Source organism: Anabrus simplex, chromosome 8, assembly GCF_040414725.1.
Source record: "Anabrus simplex isolate iqAnaSimp1 chromosome 8, ASM4041472v1, whole genome shotgun sequence".
NCBI lineage: Eukaryota > Metazoa > Arthropoda > Insecta > Orthoptera > Tettigoniidae > Anabrus > Anabrus simplex.
Window position 1 is genome coordinate 121,643,447 of NC_090272.1, and position 20,308 is coordinate 121,663,754.

Sequence of the window (20,308 nt, forward strand, 5' to 3'; positions counted from 1 at the left end):
CATACCTCTGATTCATGTTTTACAGACCTAATTCAATTACCATTTTACCACAACAAATTACTTTGCACAACCTGTTAACTTCATAATATTAGTGGTAGATGCATTAAACAGCATGAAGACGCAGAGCAAAGTTCTCTCCGAAACGTAAAGGATTTCACCTTCTTTTCTTGACACGGCATTAGCCCGAAAAGCCGATATCATGTCTATAAGTACAAGCCGTGAAAGCATCAGTGGTAACAATAAAAAGCATGTCTGTCGAATGGACCTTTCATCTAGGTGTGACAATTGTATACAGCCCCCGCCTTTTTTTTTTTTCCTGGACAAGGTTGCTTCATTTTATATTGCTGACATATTCATAGAAAGCAGAGCAATACAGATTTTAAGAACTAACAGTATAAGTTGGGTTGAATATCTTTGTGAACAATTGTGAGAGGCTGGTGGACAACTCTGTATGTTCCTTTTCATGTTCCTAACTTTCTAAATATAATTTGACTATACACACAACTGAAATAAGCAAAAATACAATGTCAATAAGAGTACTTCCTTTTGGGCCAGCATCCCCATGTAAGTTTCCATACTTAAATTTAGTCTACTATATTATTTTACACCCAGAAATGAATTTGCAAAATACATTTATTTACAAAGTAATATTGGTGTATGTAGTTTAACATAACAAACAAACTCAAAACATCAATTATTTCATTATTGTACAATCCTTTAACAAAAACACTATACAGTCAAGTCATAGCAACTGACATTAACTAGATAAGTTTCTAGTGTGTCATACATTTCAGTTAAATATATCAACTTTAATCACTACTTTGAATGAGACATTTCACATCAACTTGATTGTTGAATTCTGGTTGGGGAATATACAAGTCCGAGAAGTGTGCAATCTGCCTCCAGTAAGGTTAAGTCTTTAGAAGAGCCCAAAAACTTTGACGACAACTCCAGGTCATTAATCCTTAACTTAACTTTAGCACCACGGACATACTCACTGTAAAAAATACAATGGAACAAATTAGGTTAGTACATAAGTGGACCACTTCCATTTGTTTGCATTAGGTCACTGATACATCAAGTGAGTGGAACAAAAACATACCAATTACAGTGAAATCTCTGTACAACAATAATCCCCTCTGTAGGCCTAATTATATTTTGCTCCCTTCATCAACCTTCAGAGTGCTATTTATGAAATGGCTCGTTGCTATGCGTACACCTTTTTATTCCAGCTGTCTTGTGACAGTCTATAGAACCTTTTACTTTACATTTACAATCTCTAATGGTGATGCAAAATATGCTATGCATTGCCATCTCTTTGAACAAATTACCTTTTTTAAAATTTGTTTTACGTTGCACCAACACAGATAGGTCTTATGGCGACGATGGGGAAAGGGCTAGGAGTGGGAAGGAAGCGATCGTGGCCTTAATTAAGGTACAGCCCCAGCATTTGCCTGGTGTGAAAATGGGAAACCATGGAAAACCATCCTGAGAGCTGCTGACAGTGGGATTCCAACCCACTATCTCTCAAATGCAAGCTCACCATTACGTGACCCAAACCACACAGCCACTTGCTCGGTGAACAAATTACTCTATGATGGCCATCAAAAGGTGTGATATGCAAGTTTATTTCTACAGTTCACATGAATGAGATGATATTTACTTGGACTGGACTACAAGAAAGTCTAAGGAAAAACAAAGTTGTGTGCTGGAGTACAACATGAAGATGGGCCTAGCAGATCGGTCAGCCATGATGTTAAGTCCCATGGACAGCATCAGAAAGACCATAAAATGTTACAAGAAATGGTTCTTCCACATGTTCGATTTCTCTACTGAATACTCATGTTCTGTACCTAATGAAGACTGGCAAAAATGAATCCTTACGAAGTTTTTGACTAGAAGTAATCAGAGAGCTGTTCCAGGATCATCACAAACCGAGGACACTTCAAAGGTGGAAGACCTTTACAAAGGGACAAACTCACTCCTTACAGCAAGGCATTTTACCAAGAGAGTTCCCCAAATCGAAGAGGAGGAGGATAATAAGAAGAAGAACCTACGAAGATGTGTGGTGTGTAGCAACAAGAAAATCAGGAAAGACTCAAAGTTCATGTGCAACGAATGAGATGTAGGGTTATGCATCGAAAATTGGCTTGAGTGGTACCACATGCTTCTGAATTGCTAAAAGTGAACAAAACTAATGTATTATATGGAACCAACTGGAGAAGAGAGAATGTGTTAAACTGATGTAGAATGAGACTATATGGTGTAAAAATAATTCAGCAAAGAGGTGTTTATGCATCTGGAGATAACATAGTTCTAAAGGATTAAAACTTCATTAATTCAATTTAAAATTTAATGATGCTCTCGATAACAATACATCTCTCTATTATGATTGCATTTTCAGACTCCATTGATGTACATTTCATCTGACACTACCAAAAAAACATGGAAGAGTTAGAAAAATACATTGCTTCCATTTGAAGAGTGCCTTCAACTGCTTTGATACTGACTGTACTGTGAACACAGGCAGCCAACTATTGTCATACTTACGCACTTGTTGAGCAACGTTTGGGGGCCAAAACAACGAGTTACTGCTACAGTACCAAATTTCAGGAAAATCTGATCCTCATGCCAGAAGGATTTAGAGCCATTTCAAAATTAAAATAGCCCTAGACATCTGTCCGTACATTCTAAACCTTAATCTCTTCTAAGAATTCCAAACAATTTTAGAAATCTGCTGTGTTATCTGTAGCAAAAATTGACTGTTATTAAGGACACACACTAGGGAATGGAAAAAAACTGAAGTTTCAAAAAGTATATATAGTATTATATTCTATGTAATCAGCATAAGTTTTTAAAGAAAGCAGAATAAGAAAAATCTGTGAATTAAAATAATCCTGCTAGATAACTGTGACATATAGTGATGTTATGCTGCTACATTTAAGTGGTTTCAGGAAGAGAGAACTCTTACTCTGTGTTCAAACTAAAAGGTTTGCTGACATGCTGGGTGTTTATGACTTTTATGCTAACACTGGGAGGCTGACTCATTTTAGAGATAACCACGTTATAACTTTGAAATCAATTCAGGCGTAAGAGAAATCCGCAGTGACAAATGACATGAATCTCTGGCGTAATAACAGATGCTGATGGAAGTGGCATATTTTATCAACTCCTCCCTGAGAAAACCTTATCCTTGAAAGGATAGAAATGTAGGGTGGCAAAAACTCAACCACTGGTTATTCGAGGAAGTCTACACCTTACCTGTTTCCAAAATGTTAAAAGTATGCCAGGTAGACCTAAGACATATTAAAAGCACGCTTTTCAAATTTATTTTTGTTAACATTTTAAATTTTGCTAATGTGTGTCCAAGTACATATTTTCTTTTTAAAATTTCAGTCCTACAATGCAAATGAATGATGAGTAGCATATTCTCGTGGTGGCTTCTGAAACTGGGTAAAGGTGGAATTGGCTGGGAAGTAACCTTCGCAGCAAACTGCACCTTTATCCTGAAGCCTTTGGACATGGGAGTAATAAAATGCCTGAAAGACTACCAGTAGTATAGCCAGGATTGGCCGAGGGGGGTTTATAGTTATAAAATGATAGTAGAACACAATGAAGGTGCATGCATGACGTGATATAAGTGAATTACAGATCTGTTGGTTCTACAATTATGTCTCTGCATGTTTATTTAGTTTATTGTCAGTTTTTTTTTTTTTTTTTTTTTGTAAAATGTCAAGGGTGGGGTGGTTCTAAACCACCAGTACCTCCTCCTCCCTGGCTACGCCCCTGAAGACTACTATAAAACCAATTTAATACAGAGTATTATCACCAGTTTGGACAGGCTTTGCTAAACCAGTACCTACTAATACTACAGGCCTCACAGCACGGCTGATAACGTCACAAGGATAGGCAGTCACTCCTGAAGCGCGCAACGGCACTTCAATGGTAGTTGAACGAATTACTTTGATGATGAGAAGATGCTCTTTCAGGGTATTAAAGCATATTGGTAACACATTTATTTCAGTTGTACCGAGACCAATTAAAGCAAAAGAAAGGCGGAGAGATGGCGCACTCCGATTTCTGGAAATATGGTAAAAGTTCAGATTGATAGTAAATAGCAACAAGGGGTTTTCATTTGATTGTTACTATTTTTTAGTTAATAATAATTTTATGACCCTTGGTCATTAGTAATTAACCTACATTTTACTCATGAAGAATCAGTTAACATTTTACTGGAAAATAAAATAATTATATGAATTAATAATTAAGGTCCTTCGTATATACTACTAATTAGAAGCCAAAGTAAACTGGAATTTCGTCCGATTTAACTCTTTAACGTGCCGGAAACCTCCCTTTATTTCTTATTTAGAACATTTTATTTGTACTATTTTGGTAAATATTTCTGTCTTAGTGTTGACTTAGAAACAAATCAGATATTATACATAATGGAAATTAGTTACAAATGAAAAATAGAATACAAAGGAGGGAATGATTCACAGAGGATGATGAAATTATGCTGGAATTCATAACAGCAAATACAATTTAACAATAATAACATAGTTTTAGTTAAATAACTTAATTCTTCTGTATAAATATTACATCAATACAAATTTCTGAACTGTTAATTCTTAATCAAGAGAATTTTCTCATGGAAACTTGTTTAAACTCATTTGTTGTTATTTAGATGAAATAAAACCCTTAAAATTTTCAAGGTTTCATATAAATAATATAATAATTCCACAAACATTACTGAAAATCCACTGAAATTTTCCTTAAGCCTTCCAATGAAATAATCTGACGTTTGTCCTAGATGTTCAGTATTTCTTTTCTCCATTACTGGCAAGATGCAATAATTTAATTTTTGACTTTTCAAGTAAAACCCTGTCAATCACATTCTGTTATTGTAAAAGCTCTCTTTCTCTCAAACACACTGGTTTAAACATATTTTGTTCAAATTGCAAGAAAAGTGTTAAATATGTTCTTATGGAAGCCAATTTAACTTAAAACTGGCATAACATAAGAAAAATTCTAAGCATAAGAAATCTAAAAATTCCAGTAAGTGCATATTTTGTTCAAATTGCAAGAAAGTTGTTAAATATGTTTTTTTGTGGAAGACAAATTAGGCTAACTAAGAAACTACCATAATATGGTAAAACATTCTTAGCATAAGAAATTTAAAATTTCAAAGAAGTGCATATTTTGCTCAAATTACAAGAAATTTTTTAAATATATTTTGTTGAAGACAAATTAACTTAGAAACTAGCATACAATTAGGATGGTGGATGAAAAGCCTTTTATGGCAATAGACTAACTTTAAAACAGTGAATCAACTACAGTACACTCAGAATATGAGTACATGGCCTCAATATTATCACAAAATTAGAGCCCAGAAATGCCTGATTAAATTCAGATTACATGAAAGTACTGTTACTGAATTACGTACTCTCAAAATGTCAAAAATTAAATGTATCTATTTGAAAATATTTTAAGAATGTTTGAAAAATATTTTTTCATTGGCAATAGAAATATAAAACTGTTTGGAGTATTTTTTTAAAGAAATAATTAACAGCATACATGGTAATATGGAAAGAAAGTCAATCATTAAGTGAGGTATTTCATTTCTGAAGGCTGCACCATTGATACCACCAGTCTCCAATTTGTATTGTTCTAAAATTTCCACATAATTCATAACCTACTCTATGCAAATTCTTACAACTCTTTTGCCTTCATCTCCTTCCCAACACACTATATTTATTGTTGAAATAATCATGCATCCAAACCATAGTCTCTGCAAGATATTATCTTAAAATTACAAGACACATTTAAAAGGGTATGCAAGCACTAATATTTTTTAAGGAAACCCATTAATGAATTGTGCAAAGATTTAGGTTCATTAAAAACATCATGTGATTTAATTTTTATTTCAACCTTGGCATAGAGCTCGGAAGTGAACTAGTAAGTTCTTCACGAAGGCAGTACTTTAAAATTTTAGGATTTTTTTTCTCCTTTGCATGAACACATACATCTTTTGGTTCTGTTGCCATTGTGATAGCAATGAACACTTTTATATTAATTGAAGAACACTTGACACTTTCTGAATTACACTACACTGCATGTATGAAGATGTCTGAACCAGTTTATCACTGACTAAAGAGTGGAATAAGACAACATAATAGCCAAGTTTACAGGGACAATACAGACACCCTTCCCCCCTGTCAACACTTTTTATAAGCTCATAATTACCTTGGTCATCTGTTAATGATAATATTCTATCCAAAATGAGTGATGTTTTACAAATTTCACACTTCAACCTTTGAAGAACTGCTCTTACACAATATCCTGACAAATATGTGATAACAGGCAAATATTCCTAAATGGATAAAAGTTGGTCTTCACTGATATCTACACAGAGATAAGAGGTGCAGTTGGGCATAATTGTTGGCACTGCTCCTGTTTCAGATGAGGTTTCTGAAGAGGTATACAATACTTATTTCCAGTCTTACTGTCATAGCAGTCACTATGTCTCAGGATTTGGTCCTCACTGAAATGCAGTTCACAGACCTTAAAAAGAAAAAGAAAAGTCTGATTTGTTATGCTAGTACATTAGAAAACAGTGAGGTAATTAATTAACAACGGATAATCATCTCAAAATGTGCAACAGGACAGCAACTTGATATGTGTGGTTCAAATTAGGGCGGTCTTAGTCTCAAATATTATAAATCTTAAATGTTTACGTTTATCACCTGGTTCAGTTTGAGAGATAATGAATACGGTATAACAAGCGTCCTAGACCTTTAAGTGAAAAATAAGAGCTCACAACCTAAAACGAACAGAATTTTCAAAATATCAGTACTGAGCTTACCTTTGAATTCTGCGTGGCCTGGAATTTGTCTCAACGGATTGCGTTAACCCACATCTTGCGAACGGAACATTTAAACACCATTCTTCTACGAACTGTAATACACTACACTCATTTTTCAACCATACGCCAGTATTAAACAGATTCAGCACAGCATTATTTTGTCACATGTTCCTCAACATAGCAGCCATGTTTGATGATACTCATAGCAGTAGTGCCAACATGGAAACTTCAATTTTTCTCCAGGTGAAGAGGCAGGGAAGGGAAAATAATTTGGTTCGAAGTACATTTAACCGTTTGTATTCATCAATGAACTTCGCTGTTCTTTGTAGTTCATCATAATCATATTTATTTACGATGCTGAGCGTGGAATTAATATTCCATATGTGGGGTGAAATCATAGACATTGGCACCTCTACTATGATTAGTTCCTCCTTTCACTGCCAGGGAATCTCTCTCATTGCTGTTATCTAAACGCTGGGTCGTCGACTGGCCACGTCTGCCTATCCCCGTGACGTCACATACCTCATGACACATCTGTTGTAAGGCCTGTAGTATTAGTAGGTACTGGCTAAACCCACACTGCACTGACGTAAAGCAAGTAGGCGACTGATGGCTGTAACGAGTAAAATCAGAGGCCATAGGGAACTATTGGAGAAAACAGATTTCTCATGCAAGGAACAAGCTGATGTCAATGATTCTTAAGATGGGAAAGAGGGCGTGGGAAGGATCATGTGATGCACTTTCAAACAATGGCGAACAGTTGATGACTTGTTGTAATTGTCCATTTTCTTTTTAACCGGTATGTATAGTGTCCTAAGAGTTACATTTCATGTTTCAACAGAATTGAAAGCTTGCAAGTTCTATTCTATATGCTGATGATGAGATCATTATTTTTCTGGAAAAAATGGAAGAAATCCAGTGCAGCTAGGTGGAAGATGAAGAAGGAGATGGATAAAATCTTAATGAACCATCATTAACTACGGTGTCTTACGATGCAACCCAAAATTTTCTTTCGAGTTTTGCGTGTGTTCCAAGGAATTATTAGGTGGCTCTAGATCCAAGAAGTTATACTGTAAGCTTCCCTGTCTGTAAAGAACGTGAAGCAGACTGTCATTTACAACTGTTTTAAATAGTTTATCTATACCTGAAAATGAAAACATTTAAAAACTGATTATAACTGAAACGATACTACTGATACTCTTGCAAGTTTTTTATATATTGATTTTATGCGGAATTAGTTTTGACAGACTGAAGAACCTCACATTTCTAAATTAACTAAAAAGAGAAGGGCGCGTACGAGGGAATTGCTGGTCTTATGTTAATTTTGCACACACGTTAAATGAGCCAAGAATAACACAATGGCCAAATTACTTCTTTCGGAAATTAACTTGTGCAACCTGCAGAAAGCATTAAATTTGAATTGGCATGCTCAGGTACGCAGTACTGTACCGTGCTCATCAAGAGGTTGCTACTCCATATTCTACCCGCAACCCGCACTGACCAACAGCTAATTTGAGGCCATGCTGACATATACTTAAATAGGAAGGCTTTTCAATTTTGGAGAAGTGGTAGTGGGGCTCGCATTTGTTTTTTTTATTTTTCGGTGAAACAAAAGTTCTATCATATCAAAAGCAAAAAAATATTTGTGGGAAAATCATCTAAAGAACAGTGGGATGTCCCACGAATAATTGAGGGCAATAGCACATACTGTCAGAAAATTAAAAAATCTATTTTTCCCATCACGTAACTTTAAGAAGCGCCATGGCATTGTGTCACGGAAAATAACATCCATAATGACGAAAAAGCAGATCAACAAAGAAGTGGAAACCACGGCAGCAGCAGAAATATTCGCAAAATAAGTTACATAAGTCAAAGAGTCCTACGGCTGTGGAAACGTATGTAACAGTGATCAGAGTGGGTTCGGCATGGAGTTGTGTACGGGAAGGACGTTGACTTTAAAAGGAGAAAAATCAGTTACTGCCGCAGTACAATCTGTGATGTCTACCACCCACAATTACACCATAATGCTGAGAGTTACTGCAAGTGGCAAACCATTATGGGGTCTTTATGCATCACTCTAAGAGAGTCAAAAGTTGTGTTTCATAAGACAGTGAAAAATAACATGTTTTTGCATGCAAATATTCATATTGGTTGCAATAAATCTGGAAAAATGGGGTCTACACAAGTGAACGAATAGTTTAATGGCATATTCAAGCAAAATACACCTCCTGGTAAAGTTGCGCTCATTATGGATTCCTTCTCTATACATAAATCTACACAAAGTAAAGATACCATACAGCTGAAGATGATCCCTCCTGGTGCCATAGCTTACTGTCAACCACTAGATGTATATGGGTTTAGAGTACTGAATGACTTTGTACGCAGATTACCTGATACTGTTTGATTATTGAATCTAGATATCAATCTCTGATATACCACAACTCCTTGTTTTCATTCCATGTGGCAAAACGCCTGGTACCAAAGCCAGTACTTGTCCAAAAGCCCGGGAGCCTTTGAGCATCCTGTGCACAATACTGTTTTGACAGCGGTGACTCAATATCACCCACTTGCCCATATCCTCACTTCGTTACATGTGGTTGGTGTAAAACCGCTTTATGCTTTCAACATTTCTACAATGAGCATCATTGTTGCAGAAACTAATAAAAGTCACTGATCGATATGCCTTCCTGTGTAATCCCTTGTTATACTGACTAACCTTTATTTTCAACATCACAATCATATTCTACTGCCTTTATTGACCCACAATCAATGCATGAATTACATTATTTCTCTTAAAGCCACTACATCATCTTCGCAATGTGCTATGCAATTACTAACAGAATAAGAAAGATCAGTGGTGCGGTCCCTCGAAGTGTGAACCCAGCATGCACCACAGTCTTGCGTAGCCAACCGCGCCAATTCCGACATGCAAACTTTAACGCTTTATAGGTCGCATAAGTTCATTTCGGAAAGAAATGTTTTGGCCGTTGTGTTATTCTTAGCTCTCTCTCTCTCTTTTTTTTTTTTTACAATTGGCTTTACATTGCACCAACACAGATAGGTCTTATGGCGACGATGAGATAGGAAAGAGCTAGGAGTGAGAAGGAAGCGGCCGTGGCCTTGATTAAGGTACAGTCCCAGCATTTGCCTGGTGTGAAATGGGAAACCACGGAAAACCATCTTCAGGACTGCTGACAGTGGGGTTCGAACCCACTATCTCCCGAATACTGGATACTGGCCGCACTTAAGCGACTGCAACTATCGACTTAGCTCATTTAACAAGTGTGCCACATTTATGTACAATCCGTGATTCCCCTGTACGCGCCCTTTTCTTGTAAGTCGAAACTGAAAAGAAATGGCTTCCACTATAACAAATTTTTCAAGTAGTGCTGAGTAGTGCTAACAACAATATAATGATTTAAATATTGTAGTTCTCTGCCTAGTGTGAAAACCAAGTTCAACCAAAGAGAACAAAACTGAGCTAACATAATACTGTAGGTATACAGAATCTTGTCTTTGTCAGAATTAAATGTTATGAAATGCACATACAGAAATGTACTGTGTAATCTAAATATATATTTCCCTTGATTTTGTACATTAGTAAATTTTGTCAAGAATTTATGCATTAGAGTATCTAGCTCACCTTCCATTTCTAGCAGGTCGCTGACACACACAGTGGAACTTCCATCCAAAGTCTATGTACAAGTCATCATTTACAACATGAAATATCTTTCCATATACTATTTTACCTTGTGGATCACCAAGCTGAAACCAATAAGGAATTCAAAATTACTACTTAAATTTCACTTTGATTAAATTATTTCTCTGGACAAATTTAACTTACAGTTTAAAATTAAAATAATACTGAATACAGGCTATTTAATCTAAAAATCACGAGTTTTCCCCAGTACAGTTAGTACACCAATTGGTTACAACTGCAAGATTGGTTTTCAAGCATATAACAATGACAATATACTAAGGGTAGGTAGTATTTTCACTTCCTGAATATGACTGCCTAGGCATTTTTAATCAAAGGTATATCAGTCAGTATCTCAGGTAGGTGTGACATTTCCAATGATGAGCCCTCTGGCATGAAAACACTGCATTTTTAGATTGGAGAGCCTTTATTTTTTTAATATACCTACTGATATTCTCGACGTGAAAAAGAAATGTTAGCTTCCTAATTTAATTTTTCATATAAAGAAAGCTGACTATCTTATACCACATAAATTTTATTATTACATGAGAACCAATAGAAAGCTTAAATTCTAGCAATGGAAGTAGCCAATCTTATAAATAATAATAATAATGCTATTTGTTTTACGTCCCACTAACTACTTTTTCGGTCTTCGAAGACGCCGAGGTGCCGGAATTTAGTCCCACATGAGTTCTTTTATGTGCCAGTAAATCTACCGACACTAGGCTGACGTATTTGAGCACCTTCAAATACCACCGGACTGAGCCAGGCGAACCTGCCAAGATGGGGTCAGAAGGACCAATCTTATAAGCAAGCCTGTATTTTAAGGCTCCCTACATTATGAATGATACTTAAAGCCTATGGTCACAGAAGGATTAGATAGACCAGGTGAATCCACTGCCCCTACCAATATTGTTTTATGCAAGCTGCAGTTTTATATATGTCCTGAAAACATCTGTCTTTCCGGTACAGACAGTAAAACGGATATCTTTGCATTTACGGCTTACACAAAAATAGAAAGCTGTTATGCGATATTATTATTTACATTTTATGGCCTTCATTGGACCACTCTAGCCAACTTTATACAAATAATTTTTTAGTTTCCTGTCAGCCCAGTACTTCTTCATTCTCTCTGATCTTATCCTTCTTTCTTCATCGGAAATCACCCTTCCTATTGTCTGTCTGTTGATTCGGATTTGCTTGTCTGTAAGTTTCTTGATTTTGTCAATTTAGTTTCTTAGGTCTTCCACTGTAATTTGTAATTCATCCTTATCTTCCTTGATTTCTGTAATCCACTTAATGTTGCACTTACTATTCCATAATTTTTCTACTATTCGCCTGATGATCCTGTTCTCTGGTGTCCTGATTAGATGTCCAGAAAATGAAATGCATTTCTTCCTGATTGTGCTCATTACTGGTTCTATTTCCTTGTAGACTGTTTCATTGGAAGCTACTCTCCAGTGTCTATCTTTTTGGTATGATTTGTCGATGCACGTTCTAATGATTCTTCTCTCTATCTTGAGTATTTTGTCTATTTGTGCAGTGTTAGTTGTTTTGAAGATGGTTTCGCTTGCGTATGTTATTTCTGGTTGAGTGACTGTTTTGTAATGTTTCAATTTTGTTGCTATTGACAGGCCCTTTTTGTTGTACGCGATATTATTAAATAATAGAAACCATGAGTGCAGAGCGGAGTAGTCACACATGTTAATGTGCTATGGCATTCGTGAAATGCATGGGTTCGAGCCCACCATCAGTTGTCCTGAGAATGGTTGTCTGTGGTTTCCCATTTTCACTTCCAAGACAAATGCCGGGACAGTTCCTATTCATAGGTCACAGTCATTTTCTTCCACTTCCTTCCCCAATTTCCATTTATCATCATTCATTTTGTCTTCATTACCTCCTCAGATGGCACCAGGAAAGGCACTTGGCCGTAAAACTTGGCATTTAAATTCATCTCATCTAATCCCCGGAGCCTCCATGGCTCAGGCAGCAGCGCACCGCCCTCTCACTGCTGGGTTCCATGGTTCAAATCCCGGTCACTCCATGTGAGATTTGTGCTGGAAAAAAAAGGAGGCGGGATAGGTTTTCTCCACGTACTCCAGTTTTCCTGTCATAGTTCATTCCAGCTACACTCTCCAATATCATTTCATTTCATCCGTCATTCATTAAACATTGCCCCAGAGGAGTGCGACAGGCTTCGGCAGTCGACACAATTCCTATCCTCGCCACTAGATGGGGGCTTCATTCATTCCTGACCCGGTCGAATGACTGGAAACAGGCTGGGGATTTTCATTTTCATCTCATCCCCGATGCCGTATCAAGAAACGACACTAAGGAGTAGACGACATACATACAATAGGAACCACAAGTGCAGTTTCTAAATGACGTGATACGTAAATGAAACGTCTGTGAAACATGAAGCGAACATCACGACGATGGTAAAACTATCACATGAACTGTAATCTACAAATACTGTGCTGCAGTACAGTACAGCATACATGGTAAAAGCTATTATGTTATAAACTAGCTAGCCAAACACTACGGTGCGCCAGTTTTACCTCTAACAAGTTCGAGTCCACGGCAGGGATGCTCTTTCATTATCGATATATTTAGGTAGTTTGAATGTCTCTTAACGTACATGAAACAGCCTCTTTTATGCACATTTTTAGTGAATGAAAGTGCATGTGGCCCTAAAAAGGGTCAATATATCATCAGAGTCCGATAAAGACAGGACCCGGTGGGAGGAACCACACTGCACTAGCAATGGTTAATTATGTTAGCAAGTGCTTGAAGTGACGACCTGCCTGCTTTATGCATATCTCGGCAAGTCACTGAATGGATACTCTAGTGCGATATAGCATAGCCGGTGTTATTGGTTTGCAGGTTTCGGCAATGAGTTGTCGAAGGCGCTAAGGATTTTCTGGCTCTTACGTGTAAAATGTTAGTTTCAAATGCCTGCATAGGAAGAAGTCTTAGGTGACCAAGCAGGCCAAGAGACAGGTCCTCCTCTTCCTTCCCATTATCCTGGTCGTGTCTAATATAGATGGTTATGGATAGCTAACTTCCGATATGGTGGAAATCCAACCTGCTGAAACCACATCATTAAACGTTCTCCAAGTGGCATATCCTACGGCACACGTGGGAGTTCATGGCGTAAAAATTGTAGGTAGGGTGCATCTGTTACATGGCCCTCAAAGTAATACAGTCCAATAAGACGATCAATAAAAATTCCACACCATATATCCACTCCCCATTGCACTTCATAGGCTGCATGTCACACCCAGTGAGGATTGTCAGCACTGATGGTAAAATTATTGTGGAATCACAATTTGTCCAAGAACAGGATTTTCAACAGGAATGCTGCATCATTTTCCAGATTTCCTAATAGCCAATGGCAGAAATTCATTCAAGCTTCGAAATCCCACTTGTGGAGCTGCTGCTTTAGCTGTAGATGGTAGGGGTGATGTTTATGTGCATGCTTTATTCATTGTACGGAAGACTGGCTGATGTTCACCTGATTTACAAGTATCTATGTACTTGTGTGTGGATTATTGTGAGCTGTGTTCAGAACAACCTCCTCATTCTTACCAGACATTATGTCTTCTCTCAGACAGGCGGTATCATCTGAATTAGTAAATGTCTTTCAGCACTGCGGAAAGTCTTTGCAGTCAGATATCGGCAGTCCGGATACCTTTCCTGATACAAATGTAATGCCTGCAACGAATTTTCCCTTGCTTCCCTGTAGATAAGGAAAACTTGGCATTATCGGATTTCAGTGAAAAGAGGCCCCATGATATAATTGCAAGATTAAAAGCCATGCAAAACGACAAGTTGAAGGACGGACTTTTACCAATCACAACTCTCATCTTAAATTGTGCAGATGCCTATGACAGGGTCCGAATGATTTCACTTTCTTTTCCAAAGAAATGCATGCTTAGTACTTCTCCCATCCTCACCCAAGTTTGAACCCAGAATATTGAGTGGGCCAGTCTCCAGCATTTGGCTGGTGTGAAAATGGGAAACCACAGAAAACCATCTTCAGGGCTGCCGACAGTGGGGTTCGAACCCACTATCTCCCGGATGCAAGCTCATAACTACATGCCCCTAACCACACGGCCAACTCACCCGGTGATCATATTTTTAAATGTGCCTTTCTGCCACTGAAATCTACCAATCATCCGACTGATAAAGGCCTGAGAGGAAAGGGAATGAGAAGTATGTCTTACAGTAATTGAGCTGAATAAATTACTGCTGAGCCACGTGGAATAATATGAACAATATTTAATATTATCCTAACGCTCCTATGATTCTTGTACAGAGCCTAGTGCAGAGCGAGAAGAGTTGATTGTGATGGTAGTAACATCAGCTGGAACATATGGCAGCACGGTGCTCCCACACCTTTGCTCGGTGCCATGAGCTGCAAGCTGTCAGAATATGCACGTTGTTCAAATAGGACTGTAAGTGCTGTGATGAGGAAGTCATAAAATAACATATTTTCTTCCCCACAAGTAACTCTACTAATAGGGCAGCAAGAATAGGAGTATTGTGACGTTTCTAATACAGCATATTAGGAAGGAATGTGCTTAGTGTGAAGACAGTGGTTCATTATAGACATCCGGGAAGACGAGACAACAGCCTGTAATTCAAAATGCAACTGTAGATGGTTATGATCTCCAAATAACAAAATATATTATTGAAGAATTCTGTTTTACGGAATGTATTTTTTTTTTTTTTTTTTTTTTGCCAGTGGTTTAACATGGCCCTAACCGCACTGAAGGTTTTCAACGATGCAAGGAAAGGAAAGGGCTAGGATTGGGAAGGTAGCGGCCATGGCCTTAATTAAGGTACACCCCTAGTGTTTGTCTGGTATGAAAATGGGAAACCAAGGAAAACCATTTTCAGGGCTACCAACAGTTGGATCTGAACCTACTATCTCCCGCATGCATGCTCACAACTACACGACCCTAACCACATAGCCAACTCACTCAGTAACAGAAAGTAGTGCTACATGTAGGAAGCTTCTGCCCGTCCTGAAAGAATGAGTTAACTTTCAGTGGGGCGTGGTGACATTAAGGCATAAAGGATTTTGTTGGAAAAGATGCACTTTGGCAAGGAGGCTATTAATAGAGAGGGAAAATACTCTACATCGCAGATATGCCTGCCTCCAGAAAATGCAGAAATTTTGGGAAGGCAGGCCCAAGTTCTTTTTTTTGGATGAAACTTCGGTTGACCGAAACTTAGCATTTCTTAGGTGCTGGCAACACAAATTTATGGGTGTAACAATCAATGTAAATGCTAGGTTGATTGCTGTACATCTCGGGGGGAGATACTGGCTTTGTTGAAGGATGTGAATTAATTAAGAGTGGGAACTACTATAGGTGACTACCAGAGTCAGATGAAGGCTGAAATTTTCGAGAGGATGGTTAAGGAGAAAGTTATTCCTAGCTTAGCCAAGCTGCAGAAATCGTGTGTTGTGGTTATGAATAATACTCATTACCATGGGAAACAGACTGACAATCCACCAACAAAGGGATTGCTGAAGATCAAGATCCTGGATATTTTGTGATGAGAAAAAAACGAAACACACTTTTCTCCCTAGCAGAAGAAATCTGTCTGAAGGAATAGGTTTAATGCATTGACAGACTCTTGGCTAGTCATGGACACAGAGTGGTAAGGATTGCCCCCTTATATGTGTGAACTTAATCCAATCGAGCTTGCCTGGTGCCAAGTTAATGATTATGTGCAATCACATAACACCATTGGAGACATGTCACTGAAAAGACTGCAAGAGCTAATGCAGAAAGGTATAGAAAGCAATACTCCAAATGACTGGGCTGTATTCTGTTGGAAGGTCATTCAAACAGAAGATTCCTAGCGGGAAAAAGATGCTATTATGGAGGACATTATAAACAGTCTGGTTATAAACCTTGGAGGCAAGAGTAGTGAAACTGATAGCAATGATGCTAGCGATGGTAATGACGGTGATGACAGTGATACCAAACATATAGCCATGTTTGCTGCTGCATTTGCCCCTCTATAAACCAGGTAAGCAAATATTTTTTTAGGATTTTAAATTGTTTAAAGTTTAAAATTGTATATGTTGATAAAATCAAAATGTTGATACACATTTAGATATTTAAAAGCTGCCTTTGTGGATCAGTGGTTGTGACGGTCCCTGGATCTCAATATACTGAGTTCAAAACTGGCACATGTAGCCTAATCCGATTTTTGAAGGGCAGGAAAAAGTTCACTGGACATTCCATGTTATACAATGTCTACACGTAAAAGATTTTTAGTAACACACTTTGTGCTTACCCGACAAAATTCATTAAAACTCAGCCATAGACGCCCAAGAGAGATTCAGTTTACTCTGCCATTTAGCAGACATAGTGTAAAATGGAACGTCAAAACTGACGAGCAGACAACCAGATGGTGTCAAATTAAACTGTCTCCACATGGCAGCTGAGGCCATACAATTAGTACTAAATGATGAAAGTATGCTTAATAATATCAGGTGCTATGTTAAAAATTGTATTATTTCAATTCATGGAGTAGAATTCCCTAATTAACATAAATGTATGTTCCCTTTGAGTCAAAGCATCAGCATACCTATATCTATGGAGCCATTCTAAAGCAGAAATCACGAACATTGGTTCATAAATAGAGTAAATGAACAGTTAAATAATGTACTTCTATCTGTTTCACAGATAGCCTACATTGTTCGGTGTACTCCCCAGAAATTTTTGTCAGCCGGGCGGCAGGAATGAGTAGCCAGGCAGGGAATACTACGTAAAAATGAATATGAAATAATTTCAATTTATTCCCCTCAAAGCTTTAACAGTAATATCAGACAGGTAAACACTAAATGCAAAACTGAACTATTTTAGAGCTATCACGAACAAGACATAACAGAGTATTTTGAACTTCTAGTGTTCTCCTGCTCATTCAATCACATAACACCAGGACTCACCACTCGATTTTTGTGGAGTGCCATACGGGTTTGTGACGTCCCAAAGAATCTATTGCTCGCATGCAATTCCATGCTAATACAGACACCGCTCGCACATGACACTATGCGACAGTCAAGCTAAATATTTAAACTCCTATGTCATTGATGCAATTATGCTGCCGATAATTATTTATCATTTATCGTCTCAAAAAATACCACAACAGGATGTAAATGGATCAGAGAAGTAAGAGAGGATCTGAAGGAAATAGGCCTTACAACAGAAGACACCAAAAATAAGATAAAATTGAATACAAAACTCAAGAATACAAACCTCCGCTTTACCCTTACACAAAACAAACCAACAACACGCACATTTTCAACTGAGGAAAGGGCACGAAGATCGGAGCGTCTGAAGAAGTACTGGGAGGACCGCAAATCCCGAACAATCCCTTCAAAGAGACCTGAACGACGGACTGACTAAAGTGATCCTATGTGGTCATAAAAGAAGAAGAAGAAGAAACAGTTTTACAGTTCTGAATGCGGACGAGTCCATGTAGTAAAGTGTGAGTGGGAGGGGAGGAAAGTTCACTTCGCTAACTGCTACCAGTGTGTTCACATCGGCTCCTGGAGACTATGTTATTGTGACAATGCTTCATTTGGCTACCTAGTAGCACAACAGTAGTTGCCCCCTCCAAGCTTGGAGCTTTGTGCAGATAGTAATCACACTCTTACCTTGTGTACTTCCTTGAGCTTAGATACACCACTGTCTAAATCTTAGCAACAAGCAGCTGAACTCCATTAGTGGCTTACCCTCGGCTCTCCTTAGTCAAGCAAAACACTAGTCACCACCTGCAGTTCCCCTACTTTCCCTTTCTTTGCAGACCTCTGTGCCATTTCATAGTAGCCTAATCAGGCTCTAAATGGTAATGGATGACAATTTGTGGCAAAATGGAGTAGAATGGAGAAGAACCACATTCACACCATTCATAACAGGGACTGGCTGCATAAGGAATGATATTACTAGAATCGCTCATACTTCGGTCACTTTCATGTCGTCAAAGCCAAGGATGAGACTGAGACATGTCAATGAAAGTAACAAATTTAAGAGCTCAAATACTGAGATATACAACATCAGAAGAAAAACTTTGATTGGCCACGACTGTAACTGTTCTAATTATTCGTCGTAGTCGTTCAAGTTTCTCTTCTGTGGAGTAAAGTCTTTACGAAACGATAAGATTTCCTATAGTTTCCCTCTTCATGTAGAAATAAATCATGTCTAAGCCTATAACAGACTCCATGTAATGGCAAACACAGGCCTAGCCATTGCTATATACTAAAACATATTAATACGTATACATTGGAAAAGGCGGCTGCAACTGATTGGTTACCAGCTGCGAATGCTATTTTGAAAAGGTTACGGCACGTTACGGACATAACCTAATTCTCTAAATTTCCACAAATCGGACCCTTACATCAATAAATTTAGAATTCTTCAATAAGGAGGCAAATGTTTTTGGAGGTTCAGAAGTTCCTGTTGGTTCTGGAGGATCAGTATATTTCTGAAATTTTTGAAAAGCTTTTGCAAAGCCACCCATTTTACGATCCGGCAAGTTTGATAACGTGTCCTCAGGAGAATTGGTAGTGTCATCCGGTCTACTTGTCATATTTCTGTTAAGAATGTTACAAGCTGCATTACGCTGCGATTGTTTTACGTGCGATAGATACGTAATACCACAAAATTTAAAACACCTTGAACACCTGTTTACACCAGCCATTTTCCTTGCCTTGTTTTGTCTTGATAATTTGATGGGCTTCGCGTAATAGCGGTGTACCCAGTCACAGATCTGATAATACAACACAAAGTATGGAGGAGGCGTAAACGCAAGGGCTTAAAAAAAAAAAAGGTAAGAATTCAACTACTAATCTACAACACACAGGAGTAACACACGGACAAAAGGCACTAAGCTTCACGCCAGATCGAACAATACTTAGCGACTTGCTACCACATGCACAAGACCGGGTCAACACATAAGGAGGTGACAAAGGGACAGAAATTAGAGGAAAGTGTTGGTGTCAGAAAGGAAATTCGATAAAGCTACGACCGTAGTGGACGTGGGATTGAGTATCCAACATGACAATTGGGTGGGCAACGCGAATTGTTTCCGGAAAAACGGCTGTAACCATCTTCGCCTACTAACTTCGAGCAACGGACACTGAAACAAAATATGATTCATTCATTCATTTATTTCAATTAATTCCAACGAGCCTGCAGGCTCATACATAGGAATTGGATAGGACATTACATACTGGCGGGCACTTACACATCAAAATATAGTTTGTGTACGTCAAGATTATAAGTAAATGGTTGAGCATATAAACACATACAATATATTACATATGTACATCATCATTATGAGGATTGCAGAGAATTATTTCTGACTGTATTTACATTTACATAGCATGAAAGTTGCAAAGGTACAAGAATAGAATACAGAGTATTTTCATTTACATAACATAAGAGTTGCAGAAGTACAAGAATAGATTTCAGATTATTTACAATTACATAACATAAAAGTTGCAGATGTACAAGAATTGATTACAGAGTATTTACAGTACATATACATAACATAAAAGTTGCAGAGGTACAAGAATAGTTCCGGACAGTTTGCAAGTTTGTTTGGGAGAATGACTTAAATTACAATTAATATTTTGATTTAAACAGCACTGTACCGTTCCCAAAAATAATGCTTGACACTTTGTTTGAATTTTTGCCAAAGTTGGAGCTGTTTTTACCTCCACA

General features: G+C 37.8%; 1 protein-coding gene across 1 annotated transcript; it reads right to left on the reverse strand.

Annotated features, from left to right (window-relative positions):
- Positions 1-615: 615 nt before the first annotated feature.
- On the reverse strand, positions 616-19,305 carry mRpS28 (mitochondrial ribosomal protein S28). Its single transcript, XM_068228825.1, has 3 exons — positions 18,981-19,305; positions 10,506-10,627; positions 616-997 (listed from the first exon to the last, which is right to left on the reverse strand). Exons 1-3 carry the CDS (start codon positions 19,281-19,283, stop codon positions 841-843), a joined length of 582 nt encoding a protein of 193 aa, XP_068084926.1. The 5' UTR covers positions 19,284-19,305; the 3' UTR covers positions 616-840.
- Between the last annotated feature and the right edge of the window lie 1,003 nt (positions 19,306-20,308).